Source organism: Zonotrichia leucophrys, chromosome 11 (genome assembly GCF_028769735.1).
Source record: "Zonotrichia leucophrys gambelii isolate GWCS_2022_RI chromosome 11, RI_Zleu_2.0, whole genome shotgun sequence".
Taxonomy (NCBI): Eukaryota; Metazoa; Chordata; class Aves; order Passeriformes; family Passerellidae; genus Zonotrichia; species Zonotrichia leucophrys.
Genome location: NC_088181.1, coordinates 1,153,320 through 1,181,016, shown reverse-complemented (window position 1 = coordinate 1,181,016; position 27,697 = coordinate 1,153,320). Strand labels below are relative to the sequence as shown.

Here is a 27,697-nt window from a genome sequence, read left to right as displayed (position 1 = left end):
ATGGGCAGGGACACCTTCCACGGTCCCAGGGTGCTCCAAGCCCACTCCAGCCTGGCCTTGGGCACTGCCAGGGATCCAGGGGCAGCCACAGCTGCTCTGACCAGCCTTCCTGGTGCTCTGTCATCTGGTAGCCTTTGAAGCACAGTGTGAAAAAAGGGATAGAAATTGTGTGAACTCCAGCTCTGTGGTGTCTCTGTAAATAACCAGTGCTCCCAGTTCAGCACAGCTTGGTCACATCAGGCCTGGATCTTTCAGCTGGGAGTCAGCACAGCCTCCCTGAGTGTTCCATGTGGGATCTGTGGGTGGAGGTGCCCCCAGCTGCCACATCCCCTCTGAACAGCCCTCATGTACTAACTGGCACTGATCTGTGTGTCTGTAAATCAAACTGTTTGATCCAATCAGTGACACAGAGAGATTTCCAGGCGTGAGGGGACATTAACATGCCAGGGATGGGGCAGCCACAGCTTCTCTGGGCAACCTGTGCCAGGGCCTCACCGTCCCTAAAGTAAATATAAATTTCTATGTATTTGTTCACTCCCTTTCCCTCAGAGCACAGTTCAGTCCCTCACTCCCACCCATCGCAGACACTCAGACTGTTTTCTACCAGAGCTCACTCCTACCTCGGGCTGTCAGAGGGGGAACCTTCCTCAGCAACAGCTGCACAGGGAGGGAGCTGCTCTCTTTCCTTGCTGCTGAAGCTAACACTGCAGAGGTTGTTCCTTCTTTTCCCAGGCATTACAATTACATGGGATTAGGAGGGATAAAATCCCATAGCCGGGCTGCTTGTGTGCTCACAGCACCAGACTCCAGTATCAGGCCTCCCCAGCGGTGGCTGCAGCCTCCTGCTAACCTTGCAGGGACCCTCTCGCCCCTCCCAGCCGTTTGTTCTCCTGCCTAAATAACTTGGGCCCAGGCCAAGGCCGGGCCCTGGCCCCCCTGGAGAGCCCGGAGAAAGCCGGGGCTGGTGGAGAACCGTCTGTTCAATGATACGTGAGCGGGCCGGCGCTAGTTTGGGGCTGGCCTGCAGCGCAGAGCCCGCCGGAGGAGCGGCGGGAGGGGCCGGGCCCTCAGGCCGTCCGCGGCCCCTCAGACCGGCCCCCCCCACCCCGTTACCGCGGGAACGGCGCGACCCTTCCCGGCAGCCCCCGCGCGCCGCCGCCGCCATCTTAAGGCCTGGCAGCGCGGAGCGCGCCCCCGCTTCCAAGATGGCCGCCCGGCCCTCAGCGGGCGCTTCCGGCCCTGCCGAGGCCGCGGTTCTGGTAACGGCGGAGCCGCCGCGGCCCGGCCCGGGCTCGTCCCGCCGCCGCGGCCTCTGAGGCCTCCAGGGAAGCGGGAGTGGCGGACATGGCGCTGCTGCTGCGGATGGGGCTGCTCCGCGGCCGCTGCGCCTTCTGGCGGCCGCCCGCCGCCGCCTGGGCCCGGCCCCGCGGCTCTACCCTCGGCGGGGTTCGCGGCCTGCAGGTAACGGGGCGGTGGCGGGGCCTCACCGGGCACCGGGGGAGGAGAACAACGGGGGAGAGGGGTGTTCGGGCTGCTTGGGAGGGACCTGTGGTTGTGCCGTTCCGAAGGTCCGTCCTGTCAGCGCTGTTGGGGGCTGACTTGGGAAACAACGTGGGAATAATGGAATGATTTGTGTGGGAAGGGATTTTATTCTTATCCCCTGCCATGGGCAGGGACACCTTCCACTAGCCCAGGTTGCTCCAAGCCCTATCCAGCCTGGCCTTGGACACTTCCAGGCTTTACATTCTAAGAACTGCTTTCCAACATGCCTTTAGAACAAAAAAAAAAAAAAAAACCAGACACGGAGAGGAAAAAGATGAGCTATTAAGTGTTTTGAAGATAGGTTGTCTATTTCTACTTGTGCTTTCTTTGCTCCGGGTTATAAACATTTCCTAAGTCAGGTGGGAGGTGCCCAAGCAGGGATCCCATCCAGGGCTCCCAGCTGCAGTCCTGACACTCACCCACAGCATTTCCCTGCTCAGGAATCCGAATCTCAGGAAGGCACACAAACCTTCAGCAGCCACGTTACTGTTCCAATTGTTGTCTTGTTTTTCTTTCTCTCCTTCCTCAGAGCCTCCTGGCACCAACACTTTCCCTACCACGTCAGGGTCTCGGCGGAGTCCTGACAAAACAAATCATAATCCGGGATCCAGTCAGACTTTGGAATCTCCTGGGTGAGTCCTGAGGAGCAGGAAGGGAAAAGGTCTGATTTCATAAGAGAATTGACCTTTCCTCGCCTTCCCCCTGCCTTCCTGAAGGTGCAGCAAAGGTTCTGTTCCTGGATGTGGGAGCTGGGGGTGTTTGCAGGGATCCAGGGTTGTGTTTGGTGCCAGGAATGAGCAGCGGCACCTTCCCATGAGGAGCTCAGGGGATTAAAGAAGTACTGGGGTTGTTAGACTTTGTGTTTGTAGCCTTTTTGGGCTTTTATTGGAGTATTCCCCAGCATGATTTAATTCCATTATCTATATTTCCTTGAATGAGTGTTTCCAATCCCAAGTGTTAGGCTGTTCCTGACTGCCCTCACCAGTGTTAGCAATGGTTGTGCCTTGGGAATTGTGTCCATGGTTCAGTGCTAAAGAAATTCCTCCAAATTATTTCCCTTGTTGCCATCAAAACAACCTCTGACCTGTGCTTGCCTGCAGGTAGCACTGCCTGGTTTGCTACATCCAGCTCTCGAGGGAGTAGCCAGAAGAATGGAGGATTCAAGAAGAAATCCCCACAGGAGGAGGATGGTACGTGTGTGCCAAAAATTCTGGTGTTTACTGAAACACAGGGAGGAAAATCCTCCTTCCTGCTTCCCTGTACCTGCACCTTCCCCCTGTACAAGCCTGGGGCTAGGGACAAGCTGGAAGGAGTGTTTTGGTTTAGGTGATGGACTGGAAGATACAAGGCAGATGATAGAAATCCTGGAGTGGTTTGGCTTGGAAGGACCTAAAGCCCATCCAGTGCCACCCATGGCAGGGACACCTCCCACTGTCCCAGGGTGCTCCCAGCCCTGTCCAGCCTGGCCTTGGGCACTGCCAGGGATCAGGGACAGCCCCAGCTGCTCTGGGCACCTGTGCCAGGGCCTGCCCACCCTCCCAGGAAGAATTTCCCCTAATATCTAATCAAGGGATGACAGATCATGAAAGTGACTCTTTGTGGCCACTCTGCTTCCTGTGCAAATCTCCCCACTGCTGTTTGCCTTGGCAAGCCCCTTTATGAAGGGGGACAGTAATATTACTTGGGGTTTTTTTGGAGGTTTTGTTGTACAGCATTTTGGCTTAATAAATTTGTATTAACTAAGCCCAGTTATTTAAGCTGGATTTGGTTTTACTTGCTTATATTTCACCTACCTTCAATATGGAGATACCCCTGCTTTTAGTGAGTCACAGAACTTAGATATAAATTCCTCAAAGAGCTTTTAGCTGTGTTACTAATTTTTCTTGCTTTTTCTTTTTTAAAACAGTCTTTTTAGATGTTGTTTTTTTCCATGTCTTACTCTCCTAAGCCCCGGGCATGTAAAGAATTTTTTGAAAATGAGATTTAACCTGTCAGTCACAGAGTGGCTTGGGTTAGAAGGACCCATAAACTCATCCAACCCCCTGCCAGGCCTCCAGAACTTTGTACTGCAAGTTGGGAGGCACTAAATGTCATTACAGACTGTAATTTATTATCTAAACCTTTACCTGAGTATCATCAGATGGCGTGAGCACTTGGCTTTTGCTTTGTTGTGCTTAATAATGGAATCCTTTTGGATTTTTTGCTTTTGAGGTCAGAGGTCAGCTGCTGCTGACAGCCTGGCTGGTGTCACTGCAGTGTCCCTATGGCCAGAGCAGTGGATTTCCCTTGATGCTAACGGGGATGCAGGGTTCAGTGGGGGGTGAGTGCAGCTCTCAGAGTCCTGGGAAGGACTGCAGTGTGGAATTGGTGTGTGAGGCCAGGGCATGGCTGGGCAGGCACCTGGCAGTGCTGTAGCTGTTGCCATCAGTACCCAGCAGCACGCTGGGCTCCGTGCCTCTCCTGCTGTGATGAATGGGCAGCCTGGCTCTGGGAGGGGACTGCTGCCCCGAGTCTCCAGGGGAACACTTGTCTGTGCTGTAATTATTGCACAGAACTCTTCAAACTGTCACCGCAGCCCTCGCAAAGATTTTAATCAGAGAGTTCACATTTGGGGTTAATGGCAAATCATTGCTTGGTGGAGACTCAGGAGCTGGAAGTATTCCCACAGCTGCTGCTTGCAAGTGTCACATCATCCCTGGGACTGGTTCCTGAGTGCTGTGGGGTGCTGGTGGTGCAGGGGGGATGTTGTGCTGCACAGACAGTCACGCCTCACCGCAGCTGAGAAATAGATGGGCTTGTACTTGATTAAATGAGACGAGAGGAAAGCTTGCTGTTGCCTTGCAACTTTCTAGAAATGAGGTTCTCTCCTGAAATTATTCAGCTGCAGGTTAAAGGTCCTAGAAAGATCTAATTCCTGGAAATGGGAGAAGTTGTGTCAGGATGTCTCATAGGCAGCTTTCCCCTGGGTGTTTGTGTGATCACACCCCTGACTGTGTGTGTTTAGAGCAGGTTATGGGTCTCCACTTGGTCTGAAATGAAATAGAGGAAAGTGCTCTAGCAGGAGCTGACTCTGACACCTCCAAGGAACTTGCACAACCACAGATGGACTTTTCCTGTCAGCATTCACTTTCCTTAAGTAGTTTCTTTTCTCTGTAAAATCTTTTTATTTAGAACCTGCTCAGCTTTCCAGGATGTTGTGCAGACTTAACTCTTATAATATATTTTAGTTTTCCCTAATAAGACCGTAGTGGATGTCATCCTGCAGCCTTGGGATGAACTCCTGAGTGCTAACAAAGCTGGATGCAGCAGATAACACTTGGTGAGGGGATGGCAGGAGAGAACAAAGCGGATGGGCTGGACACGGAGCCTGAGCTTGTCACGGCCCTCTGAAATGATGACTTCTCTGCCAAGCTGCATTGTTTCTATTTAGGAACAAGCCTTTCCTGTTCAGAGTGGAGCAGGGCTGGGAAGCAGTGAAAAATGAGGCTGTGCCTCTGAAGGACAGAGGACTTTTTTTAGCAGCTGCCTGGGTCATATGTTTGTCCCTGGGTTTTGTTGCAGCGTGCATAGGGCCTAATTGGTGACGGGTGATAAATGCTGGTGTCAGGACATTTGTTATGAATTTGCAAATAAATCAAATCTGGGCTGCAGCACCGGTGCATTAGAGCCCAGTGGCACAGAATGAATTTATTTCTGCGTGTGGAAGGGTATTTATGTGTGCCATGGTGCTGTTGCTGTTAAATTGTATATCAAGAGCAAGTGTTAAATTATATATTGGGAACACTCACATGTGACTGGAAAGAAGAGGAGATATTTGTTGTCATTTGAACAACTCAAACACTGGCCAGCAGCTGACATTGAACTGTGCTGTGACAGCCCTTTACAGCCCACAGAATTGTAAATTTGCCTGTGTGATGCAAAAAAAAATAAGTGTTGTGAGACTAGAAAAAATATTTGATGGCAAATGGTTGAAGTAAAACATCCCTTTCCATGTGTCATTGCTTCAGTGTGGCTGTAGTACAATAAAAGTGTGGGAAAGCACATCCAGCATAGGAATCCCCCTTGGATACAGATCCTTAATGTGGGCAAGTTATCAAACCCTCTGAAACATGAGGTGAGTTGTATGGGAGAAAATCCAGGGAATTTGGTTAAGGCAGATGGATTTGCAGTGTATTTGTGTTCTGTGCTATCTCCCATTCTCTGCAAATGCAGGTATTTACTGAGGTAGTGAAAGCATTGCTGGAGTTGTGGTGCAGGTGCCAGGAGATCAGAGCTCACCTGGAAACAATAATGTGCTGTGGGATTTACCAGGGACACTGGGATTACTCCCAGTATTTTCCACTGTGGAGCCATGTTGTATATGAAGTGAGTTGTAGTCATTCTGCAGTTTGATTTTTAGCAACAAGGATCCTGTGGCTTTATTTGACCTCTGTCCCAATGAGGCCAGGCAGGAGAGTGTCTCATTTTAGCCTAGAGTGATATTTGGTGGGATTTTAGTGGGTTTGGTGCACCAGGACCATGGGAGCCCAGTCCTTCAGGGGAAACCAAACATGCAGCACAAAATCCCCCTCAAAAGTACCACTGTGTTCATCTTTGCCATTTAATTATCCCTTCTTTGGGTGAGAAAACTCCACAATTACACACTAATCCTTTTTCCTCTGGTGTTTTCTTTTCCTAAAGAGGAGGAGAAACGCAGGAGGAGGGAAAACCAGATGCACCTGGAGCGTCTGCGGGCGCTGCTGATCCTCACCTTCGTGGTGCTGATGCTTCGCTTCATGATCGGCGAGAACAGGGAGGGCACCAACATCTCCTGGAACTACTTTGTCAATGAGATGCTGGCCAAGGGGGAGGTGCAGAGGATCGAGGTGGTGCCTGAGAGTGACATCGTGGAGATTTATCTGCACCCAGGTGGAACTCCCCATGGCCAAGTTGTGAGTGACTCCCTACAGCTGGGAATGAGCTTAGATAATGCTGCTGAAGGGGACTGCACTAGTGGTCAGTGAAACTCCAGCTGGTAAATTTGCTTTAGTTCTTTTCTTTCTTGTATTTGAAGTTCAGGGGGCTTCAAGCAACTGGAAACTAAGGCTTCCAGTTTGAATGGTAAAAATAATTAATAATGGCCTGGGGGAAAAAATCTAGTGTATGTCTAAAATGCTGGAGAAACTGAGTTTTCTTCTAGCAGCTCAGTCTGATATGGGAGAAGGTATCCAGGAGATTGCAAACTCTTACGACTGGATTTTGTTTCAAAAGTTTTCTGCTGTTTGGGTTTCAGTCATGAGCATTCTGTCAAACTCCATCAGCCTTTTTTCCTACGACCAGAGGCTTCCTAAATTCACTCAGAGCCCTGGTGTCAGTCATCTGCTCCCCTATTCATTGATGCAGGATCAAAGGGTGTGGCATGAGGCTAATTTTTCCTGACCTGTCCATGCTGTGCCCCTGTGCTCCTTGCAGATATTGATATGTAATAAATAACATTTCCCTGCTGCTGTGGCTTGCCTGTCCCCAGAACGTGACCCTGCTCTACACCATGCGCGTGGCAAACATCGACAAATTCGAAGAGAAGCTCAGAGCTGTGGAGGATGAGCTGAATATTGATGAGAAAGACAGAATCCCCATTTCCTACAAACACCCTGGCTTTTATGGAAAGTATGATATAAATTTGTTCTTAGTGTTGCTCTTGTATTGGTGACAGCATCCTTTGCTTGGAAAAAAGTGACTTTTGGCTAAATGTTATCTAAATACAGGACAGAAAAGTGAGCTTGGATTTGGAGCATTGAATGAATGTTTCTGGAAGATAAGGTGCTTTAGATGTACATTAATGTTTGAAAAGTGAGGGTCTTAAGAATTCTGTAATTGCAACATGCAACAGGCCAAAATGTTTCAGGTCAGGGTCACTGAGTTCTTGTTCAGCTGAGCACTTTTTGTTCTCATAATCAACTATCCAAGTGCAGAGTGTGATAGAAATCTTGGCAATAAATGATGTTACAGCCTGGGCTGTGGAGAAGGCTGGGGATGCACTAAGCCTTCCTTCCTCATTATAATGCTTTGATTTTCCCACTGGAGATGGCCAGTGTGTGTAATTCCTCCTCCCAGACACCTTGTAAAAATGTGAAGTTTGTGTCTGAATGGATACCTGGGCTGGATTTTGTCCTCTCATCAACATTTGGATGTTTTTAACATGTAGTTGAATATATGAAGATAAGCTTTTTTAACTAATCATGCAGTATGAGACCTCCAGTTCAAATTCAGAACTTGCCAATTTTTCAGACTTACGTGTAACAGGAAGAGAGGACTGAACAGACAATCAGCCCCCAACGCAAGCTGTTTCCCTTGCTCCTCAAAAGAGATTTTAAACCATTTTTTAAGAGCTGTGACGGGCTGTGAAGTCTCTCAGAAGACCTGATGAATGTCTGGAGGATTTGCTCTCAGTCTGGAGCTGGAGCCTGTGAGGTGCAGAGCCTTTGCAGGGCTCAGCTCGCTCCGTGCTGTGGGCGCTCAGGGTGTTTCAGAATTAATCCTGTTTGCAGAGCAGACAAACTGAAGGTGACTTTCAGGTTTCAGTGTTGCCATTGCATCTCTCACTGAGCAGAAACAAATGCAGCTGGGTATAGAGCTCCTGCTGGTCCCTTGCTTCAGTAAATCATCCCTCTGTGAGAGGTGGAACACACGTTCCTGGTGTAAAGATAAGCACAAAAGTGTGGCGAGGCCGGATGGTTCCTCAGGCATGTGGAGCAGAACAGGGACCCACCAATCTGAGCCTGTCATCTGGCATAGGATCATTTTTCCTGCTCTTAGGAGCATCCTTTGTTTAGAGCTCACAGGGTATTTATCCTCAACATGTTTGTCCTGTAACTGTGTTAGACCTGGGGTGTCATGGCAGCTCCCCATCTCCCTTCTAATGCAATGGGTGTTCCAAAGGATTCAGAAAACTGACAATGTTGGTGCTGGAGCACTTTTTTTCTGGCATAAAGGACTCCTGAGTAGGATCAAGCAGTCTCTTAATGGGAGACCCACAGAGTGGTTTCTGCCAGGATTAGGAGGGTTGGAATCCCTATTGTTAGCAGAGCCTGTCCTCTGCAGTGAGCTCCCTTTGGAGGCACTGCCAGCCCCAGTGGATTCTGCTCTGCGTGTGATCTTAGTGCCTGGAAGTCCTGCTTGTTTTAGAAGCAGAAATGCCTCTGAAGTGGATGGTGAGGTCGAATTTCCTCCACAGCTGTAGGCAATGTTTGCCAGTGTCCTCTGCTTAACTTCTTAGGTTATGTAATGGTTGGGGTTAGGGGTTTTATATATCTGTATAAAAACCTGTGAAAGTTCCTTGTTCTTAACCATGTCTGCTCGTTTGCACTGTACCCTAAATGTCCTTTAAAAGCAGTCAGGTCAGGTCATATTGACCAGGTGAAGCTGAAGGCTCCAGTTTGTTCTTGTCTTTGTCCTTTCAGTGATGTCCTTTCCCTGATAGTGACCCTGGTGGCCGTGTCCATGCTGTGGAGCATCTTCCGCCTCTTCAGGGTGGCGAGCAGGGCCGGCGGCTTCAACGCCTTTGTGAGTAGCCTGGCTTTGAGCATGCTTTGGAGCCTGTGGTGGGGAGTCTTGGCTTCTGCTGGGTTATCTCCTCCCCTTCTCCCAGCAAAGTCAGTGCAGGATGAGGATGAACTGGTGCCAAGGACTCTCCAGCCTTGCCACACCTTGCATCCTGTGCTGAGCATCTCCCTGGCTGGTACCTTAACTGGCCTTAGCCGAGGTCCCTTCCCTCCCCAATGGCAGGAAGGGCTGAGCTCAGGGAATTTCAGTCCAGTTTGCTGTTTTCAAAGCTTGCTAATGAGCTGCAGCTGCAGATGGTGTTTTTCACTGGGCCCTGCCAACATGCCTCCCATACAGCCAGAAGTAGGAATTGCTGCTTTCTGCAAAATGAGTTCTCAATTTATAAAATATGTTCAGATTCTGGAGTTCATTATGTGTTGGCCTGTTCTGCTCCTGCCGCATGCCTCGCTTGCAACACCAGGCAAACCTCCTCCTCCTCCTCCCCTCTCCCACCCTGGCCTGGATCAGCTGATGGAGCTGTAGGAATCAGCCTGGGGTGCTCTGTCCCTGACCGCAGGGATTGGGATGAAAACACAGTGAATTCAGTCCCTTGTTGGATTTCCCACTCAGTCTCCTCCGCAGTTCTCTTTTGGCTTTGAGATTCTCTTTGAACAAAAGGATGCAGCTGCTCAGAGAAAAGGAATATTTTAAAGAAGTGTTGAGTAATGAGGCCTTGAGGACTAGATTGTGTCCTTGCTTAAGTGGGGACAGCCAGGCCCTGAGTTTAACTCTTCCTTTGGATGTTTCTGAGGCCTCAGAAGCCATAAACTTTCTTCTGAAAAAAAAAACCTCCTCAGTAGCTGCTTTGAGTAGAACATACTGAGCAGTTATGAGTGGGATGTTTAACTGAATTCTTGTTTTGACTCTCGTTGTGGCTTCACATGCAGCAGGAGATGGAAACGTGGTGGCTGTTCAGTTTAAGAACCTGTAGTTTTGGCCTGGGGTGTTTCCAGCAGAAACCAGCAGCAACATCAAAGACTGTGCAAAGTGTCTGTGCTTTCATAAGTATTGGCAATTATTTACCACTGACAGTTATTTGCCATCAACACATATTCCTTGGAACTATGACTGTCCTGTGTGTATTGAGGATCAGAGCAATTAGAAATCAGGGAGGAGATCCCAAATCAGGTTTTGGACATCTGCATGTTTTTAATAATCATTCCTGCTTGGTCTACATGGAGTTTGAGCTGGATTGTTTTGGGACTGTGACTGCAAGTTTATTCTGTCTCTTCCCAACATGTGGATAAATAAGGTTTGAGTCAGCCATCCATCTGGGAACTTTCTCCAGAGCAAAAATCCGTTAAACACCAGTGCTTTGGTGGGGACTTTAGTGGTGTTTGGTAGGGACATCTTGGCTGTCTCCCTGGGCTGGGCTGGCTCCCAAAATGTAGCAAACAGCCTTTCCAGGCTGTTGCCTTGTTCACAGTTGTTTGGTCCTTGTTTGCCTTCCCCAGAACCAGCTGAAGATGGCTCGTTTCACCATTGTGGATGGGAAATCTGGAAAAGGGATTGGCTTCAAGGATGTAGCAGGAATGCATGAGGCAAAAATGGAAGTCAAGGAATTTGTGGACTATTTAAAGGTATGTAAAAATAGAACAAAGCAAATATTTGCTGCCCTCCTTCTGGGATAGAGGGGTGACCTGGGGTGGGGATGCTCTCCTCTTCATCCTTCATGGTTCTGGGCAGTCTCTTTTGAAACGAGCTCTGTATCTCCAGTTCCACAGTGGGAATGCAGATGGAGCTGCTCCCGTTGGCAGCTCAGAGTTGCCCAGGCTGAGAGCATTCTGGGGAAGCTCTGGGAAGCCCCAGTGTGGTGCAGGTGCTGGTGTGAGCTGTGGCTCTGACCCAGCTGTGCTGTCCTTGCAGAATCCTGATCGCTACCTCCAGCTCGGGGCCAAAGTGCCCAAGGGTGCCTTGTTGCTGGGCCCACCAGGCTGTGGGAAGACTTTGCTGGCCAAGGCTGTGGCTACAGAGGCCCAGGTGCCGTTTTTGGCCATGGCAGGCTCTGAGTTCGTGGAGGTGATTGGAGGTGAGGTGCTCTCGTTGTCTGTTGTGAAGGTGGGGGGAGCTGGCTGGGCTTCCTGCAAAGGACAGGGCTTGGCATGGGGAGGGTGAGTTGGATACTTAGACTGAAGATATAAAAGGCTTTCAGTGATGCAGTTCCTTAATTATGTAGTATCTGAAGTGCATTTCTGCTTGCTGCTTTCTGATAGAGTGCAGCTGTGGTCCTTCACCTGCAAGCATCCTCTCTGGCTTCCCTGTACCTATTATTAAAGCCCTTGACTGAGGCTTCCTTCCTTGTATGGAAATGCAGATGGGGAAAGTAGGGCCTCTCTGTGCCTTGGGATTTCCATCCTTCTCCTTTTCTTCCTTCCTCACAGATCTCTTGAGAGCCAGTGAGGGTCAGTATGCAGGAAAATGTTGACTATTTCTGCTCTGAGCCGTGGGAGGAGCAGGAGGCCATGTTGGGAGCTGGGAGCAAAGCTCCTCTTGCAGCAGCTGTAGGAGTCCCTGCAGGTTTAGGAGCCCAGTTAACCCAGCCTTAGGACACACTGAGCCTGAGGACCAAACACGAGTTCTGGGAGGGTTTGTGTGGTCTCAGGTGTCTCACTGAGGGCCAGCAGTGCTGCTCTGCAGCTTTGCTGCCAGCTTTAGGCTCACAGTGTTCCCCCCGCAGGCCTGGGCGCCGCCCGCGTGCGCAGCCTGTTCCGCGAGGCGCAGGCCCGCGCTCCCTGCATCGTCTACATCGACGAGATCGACGCCGTGGGCAAGAAGCGCTCCACCAACGTCTCTGGCTTTGCCAACGCTGAGGAGGAGCAGACCTTAAACCAGCTGCTGGTGGAGATGGATGGTCAGTGTTTCTCCCTGCCCAGGTCTCCTCAGAGGTCCAGCTGTTGGCCTGTTCGTCTTTGCCCTGCTTGAACTTGCCTGGCCTCTGTGGTGTTGTCTCGCTAAAGTCTGAACCAGTCTGAGCCCCTGTGCCCCATCACTAGTCCCTAAATCCAGTAAACTTTAACCCCCTGGAGTTTCAGTCCAGCTGGCCATTACATGTTGTTGGATACTTGTGTCCAGTCTGAGGCAGGCAGTGGTTTAAAGCCTGTCAGAGTTTAGAGTTCAGCTGTCCTAAAGGGACAGAAGTGAAGTAATATATCAATTCTCCTGTCCACTGCCTTATGTTTGTGTTGTCTGCCTTGACCACAGGATCTCTGAGATGAGAGAGATAGGCTTTGCAAACAAGTCCTGGTTTGAGGCCACACTTGGGTTTGGTTTCTGGCTGTTGTGCACCTGGAATTGGCCCTTTGCTCAGACACCTTCACACAAAGAATGCTCCTTTGGCAGTCCTTAGTGCTGTCTCTGTCCAGGCCTGCAGCACTGACCCAACTTGCAATATTTCTGTTACTAAATCTTACTATTGCAGGGTGAGGAATAGCCAACTACCTGCCTATGAGGAAGAGTTTGTTTCAGTTTTCCCTTCACTGTAACTGTGACTCATAGCTTGACTGTCATGTTGTCTCATCACACTCTTCATATGAAAAGCTAGAAGCCATCATGCACCAAAAACATCCCCAGACCAGGTTCCAGCTGCTGGCTCTGTACTGAGTGTTTCCAGTGAATAGACAGGAGAGGCCAGTGCTAACACAGCCCAGCAGCCCTGGCTTGGGTGAGTCCTTTTCTCCCCTAACAGTTTTAGGGTGAGCTGGCCTCTGAATGAAATGGAAGCCTGCATGTCTGTTCAGGACTGTGTAGTCAGTACATTCCACATCTCTAGCCCAAAAATGAAAATGTCTGATTTCCATCAGTCTGTAAAAATTAGGTGTGGTTTCCAGAGTGTTTTCCTGGTGAGTCTCAATGCAGAAATAAGGGTTCAGCTCAACTGGAAAGTGAGTTTAGAAGGTAAATATTATCCTCAGTGTGTACTTTATAGTCCCTTGTTTGCAGTGTGCTGCTGGTTTATTTTTAAATCTATATTATCTCATTCTTTATTCGTGTCTCGCACAGATCATGTACAGAGTCCTTCATTTTGCTCAGTGCTTTATCAAACACACACTAAAAAAAACAGTGCAAGGAGTTGAGTGTCAAACAGGAGACAGCTGGCAAGGATGTCAGCCTGGTGCTGGGAACATGGGATCAGCAGGGATCCTGGCACGTGTCACTGGAGTGTGTCACCTAAAACAACACTGATGTGCCGTGTGCAGCACAGCAAAACAGTTCCCAGGTTGATGGAGAATGACCTGTTTAGGAGGGGAGCAGTTCTGCCCCAGGAGTGGTGAGTGTTTGTAAGGAAGCCTTGAGTTGAAGGTTGAGAGCTCTGGTTGAGATTAAACTGAGGGCTGAAGGCAAGACAATACCATAGACCTGAGATGGGTGTTAATTGGAGAAATAAAATGCACAAAAGCAGATCAGTGAGTCATCACTGATTGTTGCATTTCTGTGATTGAATGAGATTTCTTGGAGGGAAGGGAGAGCAAGGAAAGGAGGATCAGAGCTCTGCAGGGAGCTGAGTGCACCGTGAGCTGCACGGGGTGAGTGCAGGCTGGGCTCAGTCACATTTTGGAGAAATCAGAGATGTTCCCTCTGCCAGTTTGCTGTGAGCTGGGGAAGCACAGGCCCTGGTGGGAGAAGGGGAGGGGCTGGGGAGCCTCTCCACAAAAGCTGTTTGTGCTCAGGGAGGGAGTGACGCACAGAGCAGGTGCTGCTTTCAGCAGTGAATCTGCCTCTCAAACCGCAGACAAGCGGAAGAGCAATGTGACCCAAATCTCTCCTCTGTTCTGCTCTGAGAGGAGCTCTGGCAGCCCTGGCCTGAGCTGGGGCTTTGTCAATGGAAGTGCAGCGTGGTCTTTGGTAGCAGCTCTTCACCTGGAACCTCAGACAAGTTCTGAGCTGTGCCATGTGCAGCCCTGAGGCTTCCTTCAGGAAGGGGCCCCATTCAGTGCCACTGCTCCCAGGAGATGTCCAGAGGCTTTTGGAGGGTGACACAGTGTAACTCTGCAGGTGAGATGCCCACCAAGCAGTGTGTTGCTCAGTGGGCAGCAGGGCAGCTCGAGTAGACCCTTTTTCCCTTTCCTTTCTGGAGTGGTTCCTTTGTGACCCTTGCAGGAACTCTTTTTTTTTTTCAGGCTGCATTTTCAGAGCTGTCTCTCGTTTGTTGCTGTGATGAGGTGTTGTTTTTGTAGCCTTTTCCTTTGGCTGATCTTTGCCTGTGACATGCCAGGTGGTGTTGCATTAAGCAAGTGGGGCAGAAGCTGATGTGAGGAGGATGCTCTCAGTGCTTCTGGTTTTTTATTTGTTCTAATAGTCAGACCTATTTTAAGAGAGTCTTCCCAGCTGCAAGGCAGATAATGCACTGTGCCATCTAATCCTGCCATTCCTGGAGTGCCTGCCAGTCTCTGCTTGTTTATCCCACTCCAGAGTGCAGTGTGCTACACGCCTGAAGGATGCTGGGCTTCCTCCTCTCGGGCAGCTTATTTAGGCAGGAGCCTGCAGAGAGGGAGCACCAGGTCTGCTGCAGCACAGGCTGGCACAGCCAGTCCCCTGCCTCACCTGGAACCTTGATCTGTGCTGAGCTCTTGCACGCTGACACATTTGGCAGCTCTTCTGCTGGAGCTGAGAGCTGAAACCGGCCCAGCTTACGTGCACGGAGCCGCCTCTCCACAGCGTGGGACTTGGCACAGGGAGGCACATGGGACTGTGGTGTCCTTTCCCTGGGAAGGCTGCTGTGTGCCAGGGCTGGGGAATGTGCTGGAAGCAGGTGACTCATGCCCTGGGGCCTGCAGGCACCTGGGGGATTGCAATAAATAACCGTGTGGGGCAGTGATTCCATGGGAGCTCTGGCTCCTCACCCAGGCAGCACAAAGTCTGCTCCTCTTTGCCCTCCTGCAGCTGCCAGTGCCCTGCCTTCCCTTCCCCAGAAATCCTGTCTGTCTTTGATGCCTCTCTTGAGGCTGCTCCTACTGGCTTGGCCAAATTCTGTGCTGGTAATCAGTGCAAAGCTCTTGGGTTGTGTTTTGTGTCTGGTGTGGGTTCTGCACAGTGCCTGTAAGAGGTGAGGAGGCCAAGAACAACTCGTGCTGTAACATGGCCCTTGTTGGGTGGCAAAGCTGTCCTCTCTCTGAGCAGCTCAGAGGAAAGCCTGTCCCTTCCCTGGTGGTCTGTCTGTGACTGAAGGCTGAAATAAATAAAAATTGAAAGGGCTTTTCATGGAAATTTGTGGAAAAGGCTGTTTCAGCTAGGAAATGCTGCTTGTACAATCTGGAGCTAAAGGCTCAGAAATTGACTTATCCTGGGGGTGAGAAGGCATCTGTGAACTCATCAAAACAGAGATTCTGGGCTCTAGCTGGAGCAATTTCCAAGTGTGGCAATAGGAAGGAGAAACTGAAATCTTAAGCCAAGACTTAAATAAATTAAAAGGGGATTTCAGAGTATCTGTGAGAACCAGGGACTGGCCTGGGTCACCTGGGAGGTTCCTTCCTGGCTTTGCTCCAAGCTGCAGGGGACACTCAGCCTCAGCAGCCCAAAGGGTGCTGTGCACACCCTCTGGCTTTGTGTAAAGCTGTGCATCCATCCCCTGCCTCCAGCCCCCTGTGTGCCTGCAGTGCAGAGTGAGGTGGGGCAAACCTCCCACCCTGCTCCTGGTTTTGGCAGGAATGGGGACCACGGATCACGTCATAGTGCTGGCATCCACCAACCGCGCCGATGTCCTGGACAACGCCCTGATGAGGCCTGGGAGGCTGGACAGGCACATCTTCATTGATCTCCCCACACTGCAGGTAGGTTCCACCAGCTGCCTTTCCTTCCTGTGACTGAGCTGTGCCAGCCCCTGCTGGTCTCACTGGGCTGGCAAGGCTGAGCTTGGTGGAGATGGAGATGTGGAGCCTCTGTGCTCTGAATCAAGGATTTGTGGTGCTGATGCAGTGGCCTGCTCCTCTGCAGTGACAGCTCACTCCAGAGGTCTGGAGGTCTCTGCTCTGGTAGAGCCTTGGCAGTGAATTCTTCTGTGAGGTTCCTTTTGCCATGCAGATGCAGAGTTATGCTTGTGTCTTCTCTTCAGGAAATTGGGAAGCACCTAATTGGCAATTGGCTGGTGTGAGAGCTTAAATTGTCATGTGCCTTGAGCACTGTTTGTTCTGTAGGTTTATTGCCCTCCCTATCCTTGTAAGGCTCCTCATTTTCCTTTAGGCAGCCTGTTAAGTGACTTTCTCCTTCTGAATGCTTTTTAAATCCATTTACAAGAGTCTTCCATGTCTGCTGTGTTGACATTTGTAGCAGAGTTCTGGGAATAGGCTCAGCTGCAGTGAGGATCTGTGTGCTGTGCCAGCACAGGCTCTTCCTCTCCCATCTGTGCTTCACTGTCCTCCGCAGAGTTTTCAGTGAAAATACCTTAAATGCCTGATAGAATCTGGCCCCGGAAGCATGAACTGTGCAGCTGCCCTGAAGGAGGAAGGGGAAAAACCCTGGCAACTGAGCCCATTGTTTGAGTCAGGATCTCCTGGACCAGCTGAATGAGTCACTGGTGGCTGCTCGCCAGCAGCATCTCACCCCCACCTCCATCTGGGAAATGGGTGCAGGCTGAGGAGCTGCTGGATGGGCTCTGCAGTTTGTGCTTTGTGCAGGTCCAGGCAGTCAGAGCTCCTTCCTGAGAGGGTTTGTGTGCTGGGGGAGAAGTGAAGAGAGATCAGAGTGACAGTGAGGAGGGGAGAGTGGCCCTGAGAGAGAAAGCTGTGACTCAGGGGGAACCTCGTGCATCTGTTGGGAATGTGAGAGCTGGGTGTTTATCAGGGCTGCTGGAGCACTGGAGCTCTGCAAGGAGAGCCCTGCCCTCTGCTGGCACTGTCAGTGTCCCTCACAGTGCCACCACCCTGCTCCCTGCCGTGACACAGGGCCCTGCTGTGACCCCTGGCCTGGCTGTTCTTTACAGGAGAGGAAGGAGATCTTTGAGCACCACCTGAAGGGCCTGAAGCTGATCCAGGACGGCAGTTTCTACTCACAGCACCTGGCAGAGCTGACCCCAGGATTCAGTGGTATGATGTGTCCTTGGCTGCTCCTGCTCCACTCCCTGGGTGCTGGGGGTCTAACAGGGAGTTTTGGTCAAAAAGGGCTTTTTTCTCCATTTCTGTGGGAAGCTGACCAGCTGCCTGGTGAGCTCTGATGAGCAGTTATTCATGACTATTTTCAATCTTCTGAAATATGCAGGACTAGCAGGGTGGGGAGGTATTGAAAACACGCTTTTACAATGCCCAGGTGCCTAACTCCTAAGGGAAGGAACCAGTCATGCTCCTCTCAAAGCTGTTGAGGAGGTGCTGCACTTCAGAGGAGAGATTGTTAAATTGATTTATGTTACCAGGAAAGTGATGGAAGGAACAAGTAGGAATTATTTTGCTGATCAGAGTAGAAATTGGACAGCTCTGCCTGGCTCCTGCCTCGAGCCTGCTTCCAGGGTGGGTCCCTGGGAGCTTGAAACAGTGCTGAGCAAGGGGCTCCAGAGTTCCTGTTTATGTGGAGTTCCTGGAATGTCCTTTTGGGTTTCCCCTCTCCCAGGCCCCAGCACGCTGCCTCTCCGTGTCTGCTCTCAGCACCCCCCGCCACCATCACCACCCACACAAAGTGGGAACAGATGTTCCCTCTCTGCTCTCCGAGGCCGAGCACAGCAGCAGCCTGTGCCAGCCCACTGCCCACAGCAGCCCTGGCCCTGGGAGCCAGCCTTGGCCCCAGCCTGCTCCTGCATTGCTGAGCTCTGTGTGGTGTCAGTGTTCCCTGCCAAAGCAGTTGTATTATTCAAATCCAACATCAACACCACGGGCTGGGGCTGCTCTCTGTTCCCAAGGAACAAAGAGCACAGCCTGTTTGGCTTCCTTAGGTGCTTCTCCACATTTGTTTGTGCCCGTTCCTCCTCTGGGTTCTGTGTCCCATTCAGAGCCAGTGTAACTCTTGTGAACTCGTGTCTGCAGGAGCTGACATAGCCAACATCTGCAATGAAGCTGCTCTCCACGCTGCCAGGGAGGGCCACAAGTCCATTGACACCTCCAACTTCGAGTACGCCGTGGAGAGAGTGATTGCAGGTGAGAGCTGCAGCCATTCCATGGATTATGGACTGCTTTGGGTTGGGAGGGACCTTACAGCCCATCCAGTGCCACCCCTGCCATGGCAGGGACACCTCCCACTGTCCCAGCCTGGCCTTGGGCACTGCCAGGGATCCACAGCTGCTCTGGGCACCTGTGCCAGTGCTGCAGCATTTCCTGATGTTGCCTCAGGGTCTGTTCTGCTCAGGTCAGGGGGTTACATCCCAGAAAGACAGATGGGTCCAGAGTGTGCTCTGGCCTGAAGGTCTCCAATGACAATCACAGAAAGTTCTCTGAAAAAGACCCCAAATGGCTCCATCTTCCTGAATCTGGAGGAGTCTGAACCCATAGCTCAGGGAAAATGGCCACTGACAAAATAATAAAGAGGAAAATTCAAATCCATGTCAATTTTTCAGTTTAGAAGGTTGGGGGGTTGTGGTTTGTTGTTGTGTTTTTTTTTTTTTAACAAGAAAAGTGACAATATCTCTGCTCTGGACACCTGCTACATAAATATCAATAGCAAATAGTCTCTGCATCCTCACCAGTAAGAAACTAGAGATTTTTCTTTCTGCCCTCCAAGCCCAGGCTTTGATGAATTGACAGAATAAACTGCAAGACAGTGGAGCACTGTTCTCTCTCTGAGAACATCCTGTGGCCTTTCCCTGCTGCTTGTGCCACTGCCAGCAGAGGAACCTCTGGAGATTTCCCTGTGTATTGCAGGGAGGGGAAAAGAGTTCCCAGGACTCTAGACTTCACCTGAGGGATTTGGATCTGGTGGGTTTTGGGCTGAGCTGCCCTGGAGCCAAGCTGTGGATCTCCTAAAGAGACACTGAACTGCTTCCAGGCTCCATTCCCAGCAGGAGCCTGGGCACACAGACTGGCACTCTGCCTTTAGAGTGGAACGTGTGGAACAGGATGTTTGTGCTGGGTCAGTTATTTCCTGATCCTGGAATTAGGGCCTGAGTGTTTGCTTTATCAGAAAACACTCAGAGAAATCCTCATTTTAAATAAGATGTTTGAGGAAATTCCTCACAGCTTCACCTGTTGCAGAAAAACAAAACCCTTGGAGTGTTTTGGTTAAAAACACAAATCCCAAACTGTACCCAGGAGCTCCCAAGAGTGGACAGGGAGGCAGCTGTAGTTGTAGCACAGAAATTCTCATCAGCTGCAGCAAAGATCCCAGAATCCTGGATTGCTTTGGGTAGGAAGGGACTTTAAAGTCTATATTCCATCCCCTGCCATGGGCAGGGACACCTTCCACTATCCCAGGTTGCCCCAAGCTCCATCCACCTTAGCCTTGGACACTTCCAGGGATGGAGCAGCCACAGCTGCTCTGGCCAGCCCCTGCCACAGGGAAGATTTTTTTCCCCTGATATTCCAACTAAACCTCCTCTTTTTCAGTTTGAAGCCATCCCCCCTTGTCCTGGCACCACATGCTCTTGTAAAGATGTGTTCTACTTTCCCATCTGCAGGAGCACCAGCACCAGACTTGTAGAGACTCACTTGCCTTTTCTTTCTGAGCCTTGCCTTAGTTCCCCAGGCTGGGAAAAGAAAGCAGAAAGCAGGGAAGGCTTGGGGGGCTGGCAGGGAAGGGATCTCTGGGATCCATGTGCTGGGGCATGGCAGGACATGAGCTCTGGCAGTCACAGCTGCCTGGCCTCACTCGGGCTCTGGTGTGTGTAGGAAGCCACGGAGTCTTTTTGTTGCTTAATCAGATTCTCTCATATTAGCAGGACTGGCTATTTTTTGTAGACAGATTCTAAAAGACCCCAAACAACCCTCCAGGCCCCTGTATTAAATGTACCCTTTCCATGTCATAGGAATGCTTCTGGGTTTCACAATCCAGAGGGCATTTCAGTTCCTATAAAAGCTTTTCTTGAAAGAAAGAAGATATTACTGTGCTTTCCATTAGGAGCTTCTGGTTTTAATAAGAGTGGGGTGGAATCAAAAGGGAGCTCTGCAAGTCCAGAGGCCCTGTCAGCCTTAAAGCTTTGTGTTGCTGTAAGGGAGGAGCAAGAACTTTTCTCTGTGGTAGTTCCCATTGTGTTTTGAGTTTGGGAACAGAAAGCAGTCAGTCAGGTCTCCTGGGAGTGAGGGTAGAAACCTGCTGAGCACTCAGAGGCTTTTAGGGCTTGGCTTCAGAAGATGGAGCCTGTTTTCTTGGTGGGGTTTGTGTAAGGCCAGCAGAGATGCACCAGAGTTGTTTCCTGGGTGGCTTGTGTCGTGAATGTGATAACTCCAGGCTTTTAGGGGACTTCCATGCCTGGAGATTATGGAGGAAAAGAAATCATCTTGGTGGGCACACTGTGCTGTTGTGAAGAGCACAGTCCCTCCCTCAGTGGGCTGGCAGGGATTTTTTAAGTGTCTCTGTGTATGTATGTGTGTGTGTGTATATATATATATATATATATATATATATGTACACATATATTTTAATAGATAGATCTTTCTGTGGAAATAGCCATACAGGGCCATGCTCACACTCTGCTGGGGGCAGGGTAAGGCTCTGACTGATGAAATCAAGGCAGTTGCAATTAATCTGCTGTTCCATCGTGCCTGGCAGGGCACAGCAGTTTCCAGGGTCCCTGAGCAGTAATTTTACAAGATCTGCCACACTAATTTTGTTGTTTCCTTGTTTAATAAAACCCTTGACTTGGTTTAAAAGTTCATGTTAATAGAATGTTGTTTTCCAAGGCATGAAGCAAGCTTGGTGCAATATTGGTTCTGACTGGCTGCTCTCCCCTCTGCTGCCCTGGGCTCTGTGTGGGGACTCTGGCCTGCAAATCCTGGGACATTTTTGCATCCAACATTCTGATCTGTAATTAGTGCCTGACACACTGTGTGTTCTGTACTTATTCTTCCTATGTGCTAGAAGTTTTACTTCCATTCTTTTATTTTTTTTAATCCTTTTGGAGCTTGCTGTGCCAAGTTGGAAAATAGATACTTTGGAAAATCACCTTCCTGGAGGAAGGGTTAAGTGTGAGTTATGGCTTCATTTGCTTCCCAAGAGCCTGGGAATAAGCTTATATAGAGCATGCCATGTGTAATCAGAGACAGTTCCAGGCTCTGGAGAAGGATTTCTGTATCTACTCCTGGACTTTAGCTGATTTGAACACTCCTAATGCACAATTTTCTCAACTGGGACCTCATATATATGATTCAACATCTCTCTTCTCTCTTGTTCTGCCTAAGGGACTGAAAGCAGCAAAATGAGTGTGAGACTCTAGCTAGTCTCATTTTGGGGTTTGTTGTTTGTGATTTTTTTTGTGTTGTTTTTCAGATTTTTTCCACACCAAAAAAAAGTAAGCTGCCTTTTTACAGATCCAACCGTGGGAACAAGGTTCTTGAGCTGTGATCAAATCAAATGTCAAAGTATTTGTCTAATGATTAAGTCTGTTGTAAGGAGAAGTGGGAAAAGTTTCTGCCAGGGTTTTCAAGCAATCCCAGGCATGGATTGCTTTCCCCCTCAGGGCCAGGGAGCACCTTTTCCAAACATTTTAGCCAAAGGGGTTTGCTGCCTCCTCCTCCCCAGAGTCAGCACAAACAGTTCAGCCACGGGCTGTGCCCTGGGCTGGACCAGGTTATGCCCCACTGGTTGCACCTGTTGATAACTTATCAAACCCTGGTGTGTGTTCCCACAGGCACTGCCAAAAGAAGTAAGATCTTGTCACCAGAAGAGAGGAAGGTGGTGGCGTTCCATGAATCCGGACACGCCCTGGTTGGGTGGCTGCTGGAGCACACCGAGGCTGTCATGAAGGTACCTGCCCCTCCAGGGAGGGCAGTCCCAGGGCTTCCCTGCCCAGGGTTGGTACTTGTGTGCAGCTCTGCTCAGCTCTGTGAGCCTGGGGCTGTGCCGCTGCAGAAAAGTAAACGGCAAATACACAATCACAGAATCATGTTCCTTAGAAAGGACCTCTGAGGGTATTGAGTCCAACTACTTAGCACTGCCCAGCCCACTACTAAACTAGGAGAGGTTCAGGCTGGATATTAGGAATAAATTCCTCACTGAAAGGTTGGTTAAGCAGTGGAACAAGTACTCCAGGGAGGTGGTGGAGTTACTGTCCCTGGAAATGTTCAAAAACAAGTGGACGTGGCACTTCACAGTGTGGTTCAGTGGGCTGGTGGGATTTGGTTGAAGGTTGGGCTCGATGGTCATGGAGGACATTTCCAGCCTTAATGATTCTGTGATTATATAAACCATGTCCCTAATTTATGCTGTAGAGAAATCCATTATTAGGCTCCGTTGATGACAGTGCTGCTGCAAAGCTGATTAACAGCTATAGGAGAAGCCTTGCAATTAAAAATTACAAGCAACTGAGTCTCCTGGTGCTGCTGCTCAGTCGTGCACTTCCAGGCTGCTCTGTGTGTACACACATCCAAATGTGATCCCTTTCCCAGCACGTTGCAGGCAGGGAGGCCCCTGCAGGAGCTGCTCTGATACTGATGGAGAGATGTGTTTTCCAGGCTGGGAGGTTGTCTGCCCGAAGCCCTTCTCTGCAGGGAAAGGCCTCTTTGGCACCCTGGGATGTCATCTGTGCCCATCTCCAAAAGCAGGGACACTGGGGAGGTGGGGAGTGAAATGACAGGGGTGACAGCTCCTTGGCCAGTTACCAGCAGCACATTCACTCTGAATGACCCATTGTGTAAGCAGAACTGGTGTTAATTACTCTCATTTAGTGGGTGGGGAAAATGGCTGTTATTTTTCTGAAGGCTCCTGTCTTTCTGCAGGTAGTCTCAGGGGTTCTGGAGCAGAATCAGTGAACTCTGTGTGGCCTATACACTCCAAAGTAACTCCTAAATTTCAGGATTTCTGTGCCTTGCTGTTAAGGATGATTTCCTGAGCAGGAAGTGTGTTTGTGTGTGAAGGCAGAGGAATGAGGACACGCTGCTGTCCTTGCCCATGTCTCTGGAGGCCAGCCTGTCCATGGCTATGGACAAACCTCACTGGGAATGCAGAGGCCTCTTGCTGGCCTCCCTGAGGTGCTGCAGGGAGAGCTGTGCAGCTCTGTGAGCTGGGGGAGCTGCCCTGTGTTGCAGGTGTCCATCGCCCCTCGCACGAACGCGGCTCTGGGCTTCGCACAGATCCTGCCCCGCGAGCAGTACCTGTTCACCAAGGAGCAGCTGCTGGAGAGGATGTGCATGGCCCTGGGGGGCAGAGTGGCCGAGGCCATCACCTTCAACAGGGTCACCACAGGTGAGGAGCCAGAGCCTGGCACGGGCAGGTGGAGATCCAAGGGGATCTGAGCAAGGGACGGAGGTTTCCTGTGCTGGCAAGAAGAAATGTCACACTTGCAAGCATGGAGGTCTTAGGGCTGGTTGTCACTGTCTTGTCTCAGATTTGTCCCAAAGCTTAAAGCCACATTTACAGCTACTTGTGAGGCTCTTGAGAAGACCCAGAACTTCCTTTGCAGTTTCCAACTAGTTAAATCCAAATAGGATCACAGAATGGTTTGGGTTGGAAGGAACCCTAAAGCCCATCTTGTTTCACCCCTTGCCATGGGTAGAGACACCTCCCACTAGACCAGGTTGCTCTGTGGGCAGTGGCAGGTCTGGACTCAGGTGGGCTGGCCACAGAAGGGTCACTCTGTCACTCCTGGCACCTGCAGGAAGGTCCCTCAGTGGGTTGAATGTTCACCCCCATGGCTGCACTGGGTCCTCTGCTCTCTCCACTGGAAGGACACGTGTTTGTGCTCCCTGCACTGAGCTGAGAGCTGGCCAGCAGTGTGTGTGTGTCTCTTTCCTGCCCAGGAGCACAGGATGACCTGAAGAAGGTGACCAAGATAGCCTATGCCATGGTGAAGCAGTATGGGATGGTGCCCAGCATCGGGCAGATCTCCTTCCCAGAGCCCGAGAGTGCCCCTGGCATCGGCCGGCGCCCCTTCAGCCAGGGCCTGCTGCAGATGATGGACCACGTAAGGCCCCCCTGGGCTGAGGGTTCCTTTCTGTCCTTTGCTTTCTGTACTTCTCTGAAAAATGCCGAGTGGTTTACACCCAAACAAGTTGCATTCTGCTGTTGGCCAGTGAGTGAGCAGTGACCTGTTCCATGTGATGTGAGGCAGCAGGAACAGGCAGAATCCACCTGGCTGTGAGTTCAGCCCAGCAGCCTGTGCTGTGCAGGGCTGGGATGGCAAGAAACCTGTGTCTTAAAGTCACAGTGTAGATGTGTGCACTTCCTAGACCAGATCTAAACAATGGTTAGATGGTCAAACAGACTGCAAATCAGCCTGTTTTGACAGGAAATTTGGCTTTGTTGCTGAAAAAACACATTGCTTTAGTTCAAAAGCCAAAAAGCTGGGAACAAAAAAGCTCTGTTTCAGAAGCACCATGTCTGTGCTGCCTTGGGATTTGTGCTGAGCTGCACCTTTAGCTCCTGAACAGCCTTAATCTGCATTTCCCATTGAGCTGTGCTAGGGCAAGACTTCACTGCCCCTTATCACCAGCACTCCCTGGGCCTTTTTGCAACCAGTTTATCCATAGTTTCTGTGCATGGGAAGCACATTCTGCCTGGCTCAGTTTGCAGATTCCATCCCTCAGCACTCTCCTTGTTTAGCCACACATTGTGTTTGTTGCCACCTACACCCCACCTCCCTCTTGTTGTTTCTCCAAGGAAGCCAAAACCCTGGTGGCTCAGGCTTACAGGCGCACAGAAAAGCTCCTGCTGGAGAACCGGGACAAGCTGCAAACCGTGAGCTGAATTGTGTGGGGGTTTGCTGGGTGGTTTGGGTGTTTTTAACTGGTGGTTTTGCTGCTTGCTGTGCTCTGTAGCTCAGCTGTTGCAGTGTTGTCTCTCTCCTAGAAAGTCTTGTGGTGGGAGTGTTGGGAACGAGTGACTGTTTACTGTGTATCCCCCAGATTGAGAGCAGGCACGGGAGGAATGTGTGTGCCTTTCCCAGCAGTGAGTAGTCTGCCTCCTCACACCAGCTGGTGTTTGCAGGGTAGATAGAGGAGGAGGAGTGCTCTGTGGAAATGATCAAAGCTGGAATTTGTGTCCTTCACCTGCACTTCTCTGCTTGCCTCTTGGCAGTGCAATTTTCTGGAGAGCTGACAGTGGCTGTTTTTGGGAAGCCAAGCCAGTAAATCAGGTGGACAGTGTCTGGCTTTGGTGCAGGAAAATAGTGCCTTGGCTGATGGGGGCTGGTTCCTGCTTTCTGGTGACTCCAGACAGTTTTCACCTCCTTAATGACTGATACACCAAAGAATCCTTGTTGCAGAGACAGAGCTTTGCCTCCTCCCCTTTGTGTCCTGACAGTCCCAAACCAGCCACACACCCTGGCACGTCCCCACCTGTGCCAGGTGCTCTGTGCCCAGTGCTGAGCCAAGCTTGGGCCACAGCACCCTCTGCATCTCCTTGACTTCCCTTCAGAATTCCAGTCCGTGACTTCCAAAATGACCAGGGGTCAACTGAATGTTGCCTATTTTGCAAATCAAGCGATTCTTTTCCTCAAATCCTCTTTTTAAACAAACAAGAACAACAACAATCATCCCTTCAGCTACTCAGTGCCAGGCCTCCAGTGCGTGGTGAGGAGAGAGCTGGGACACGCTGCTGTCCCCAGGACAGTGCCCTGGCAGCTCTGGAGCAGGGATCCTCAGGGGTGTCTCTGCAGGCTCCTCTGTCCTGCTGCTGCCATGTAACAGCAGCCAGATGTTTGCTAGAGGCTCAGCACAGAAAAACTTTAAAGTGCAGCCAAAGTATCTCCAGAGTCAGTGTTTCGGTTGCCAGGCCAGCGTGTCACATCTCCTCAGCAGGACGGAGCAGTTCCACTCTGGACAGCCACCTGCTGCTCCAGAGGGGTGGTGCTGCTGCCAGAGGGGCCAGAGAATTCCACTCTTGTGCAGAGGAACTCGTGCTGACCTCCAGCCCCTGCCTGCAGGAACAGGCAGCTCTTTGTTAGCTCTGTGTGTGCAGGGAGGGCTCTGGCTCTGCCAGAGGTCTCTGTGCTGCTGCTTTGGCTCTTGGGCAGGGCCACAGGTGCAGTGACAGTGGCAGGAGGGACACTTCTCTCATTGTTCCTGGAGCTCGCATTGCAGATCATTCCCAGGAGCTTGCTTTGTTTCCTGCAGTCACATTGTGTGTTCCTGGCCAAAGGTGCCCTTGGGAACGGTGCTGGAGCCTGGAGAGTTTGGGGTCACCCCATCTGTGGGGGCACAGCCAGCTCTGCTCCTGGGGGCTGCAGGTGCCGGGGCTGAGTTGAACTGAAGGTTCAGAGCAGCTCAGAGAAGCAGGTCTCTGCTCTCCCTGGGGGCTCCATGCCTCATTTTGCCTCCCTCCCCTTTGCAGCTGTCCAATGCCCTCCTGGAGAAGGAGGTGATCAACTACGACGACATCGAGGCGCTGATCGGGCCCCCGCCCCACGGGCCCAAGAAGATGATTGCTCCTCAGAGCTGGCTGCAGGCTGAGAGGGACAAGCAGGACACCAGGGAGGAGGAGACACCTCCCCAGCCCCCGAGCCATGAGGAGGAGGAGGAGCCACGCCTGAGACCTGTGTGAACCCCCTCCGTGTGGAATGGGGGCTTCTCTTGGACACAGAGCCTCTGCCTTCTCAGCTCCAGAATCAAGGTGCTGAGCAGGGAATTGCTGTGCTGCTGCTACCCCAGGTTTAGAGATGGCTATGTGAGCTCTTGGAGCTTGATCCTGCAGGAAGGAGAACTCCTCAGGGTTTCAGAATTGATTCCTAGCGGGGTGGTGGTGATTAGGAGTTGGGTAAGTCTGATCTGCTGTGGAAGTTTCTTGTACACAGGAGCAGGGAACATATTCCAATGGGTGGAAAGTCCCATGTAAGCCAGTTCTGGCTGTGCTCTGTGCCATGGCAGGAGGGCAGGGCTGTGCCCTCAGCATGGGGACACCCCTGTGGGGCTGAGCTGGGCTGCTGCAGCTCTTGTGTAACCTTTGAACACAACACACAAACAGCCCTGGCTGGAATAAACTGCCCACAACGTGCTGCTGTGTGTGTACAATGTGTCAGGCTCCGGGGGTGTTTGGCACACATGAAGCTCGTTAGAGCTGTGGAGTGGTACAGGACAAGGGCCTCCTTCTCCCTGGTCAATAATTTATGTCCAGCTTTTACAGCAAGCTTTTCCCAAGCAGAAGTTGAGGCAAAAAGAGCTGAGCAGTGGGACATAGAAACCAACTGTGCAGAGGGTGACTGAGCACACGTGGGAAGATGTTCTGAACTGCTGGTTCTGAGCTGCAGGGGTGCTCTTGGAAATCCAGCAAAAGCAGGTGTGTTTGCTGGGAATCCTCAGGAAAAGCTCTTTCATCCTCGTGGCTGTTGCAAAACACGCCCTGCTGACAGGGTTGTCTGGTGTTCATCAGGGGAAGCATTAAAGTGGTTGTTGCTGCCTGGAGTGCCCTGGCTGGCTGCATTTTTAGGCAGGATTATTGTCTGGAGTTGCTCCACCAGGGCTGTCTGTGACCTGGGAGACCCCAGCCCCAGCCTGGGCTGTGCCAGCTCCCAGCCCTGGGGCCTTTGCCTCAGCCCCAGCTCCTGTCCCGGCTCAGGCTGGAGCTGGGAGCCTCC

At 51.0% G+C, this 27,697-nt stretch overlaps 1 protein-coding gene across 1 annotated transcript; it reads left to right on the top strand.

Moving 5' to 3' along the window:
• Positions 1-1,203: 1,203 nt before the first annotated feature.
• On the top strand, positions 1,204-27,118 carry SPG7 (SPG7 matrix AAA peptidase subunit, paraplegin). Its single transcript, XM_064723611.1, has 17 exons — positions 1,204-1,461; positions 2,072-2,174; positions 2,643-2,732; positions 6,223-6,473; positions 7,049-7,188; positions 8,982-9,084; positions 10,578-10,703; positions 10,990-11,152; positions 11,801-11,974; positions 15,766-15,890; positions 17,039-17,141; positions 18,069-18,179; positions 21,821-21,936; positions 23,217-23,373; positions 23,928-24,091; positions 24,787-24,864; positions 26,458-27,118. The coding sequence occupies exons 1-17, from the start codon at positions 1,345-1,347 to the stop codon at positions 26,665-26,667; spliced, it is 2,331 nt and encodes a 776-aa protein (XP_064579681.1). The 5' UTR covers positions 1,204-1,344; the 3' UTR covers positions 26,668-27,118.
• The last annotated feature ends 579 nt before the right edge of the window (positions 27,119-27,697 follow it).

Excerpts from the sequence above, each read along its gene's own strand:
- SPG7 (XM_064723611.1), top strand. The coding sequence starts at position 1,345 with ATGGCGCTGCTGCTGCGGATGGGGCTGCTCCGCGGCCGCTGCGCCTTC. Across the intron at positions 9,085-10,577 it reads CCGGCGGCTTCAACGCCTTT|AACCAGCTGAAGATGGCTCG; the intron begins GTGAGTAGCCTG and ends TGCCTTCCCCAG. Across the intron at positions 17,142-18,068 it reads GCTGACCCCAGGATTCAGTG|GAGCTGACATAGCCAACATC; the intron begins GTATGATGTGTC and ends TCGTGTCTGCAG.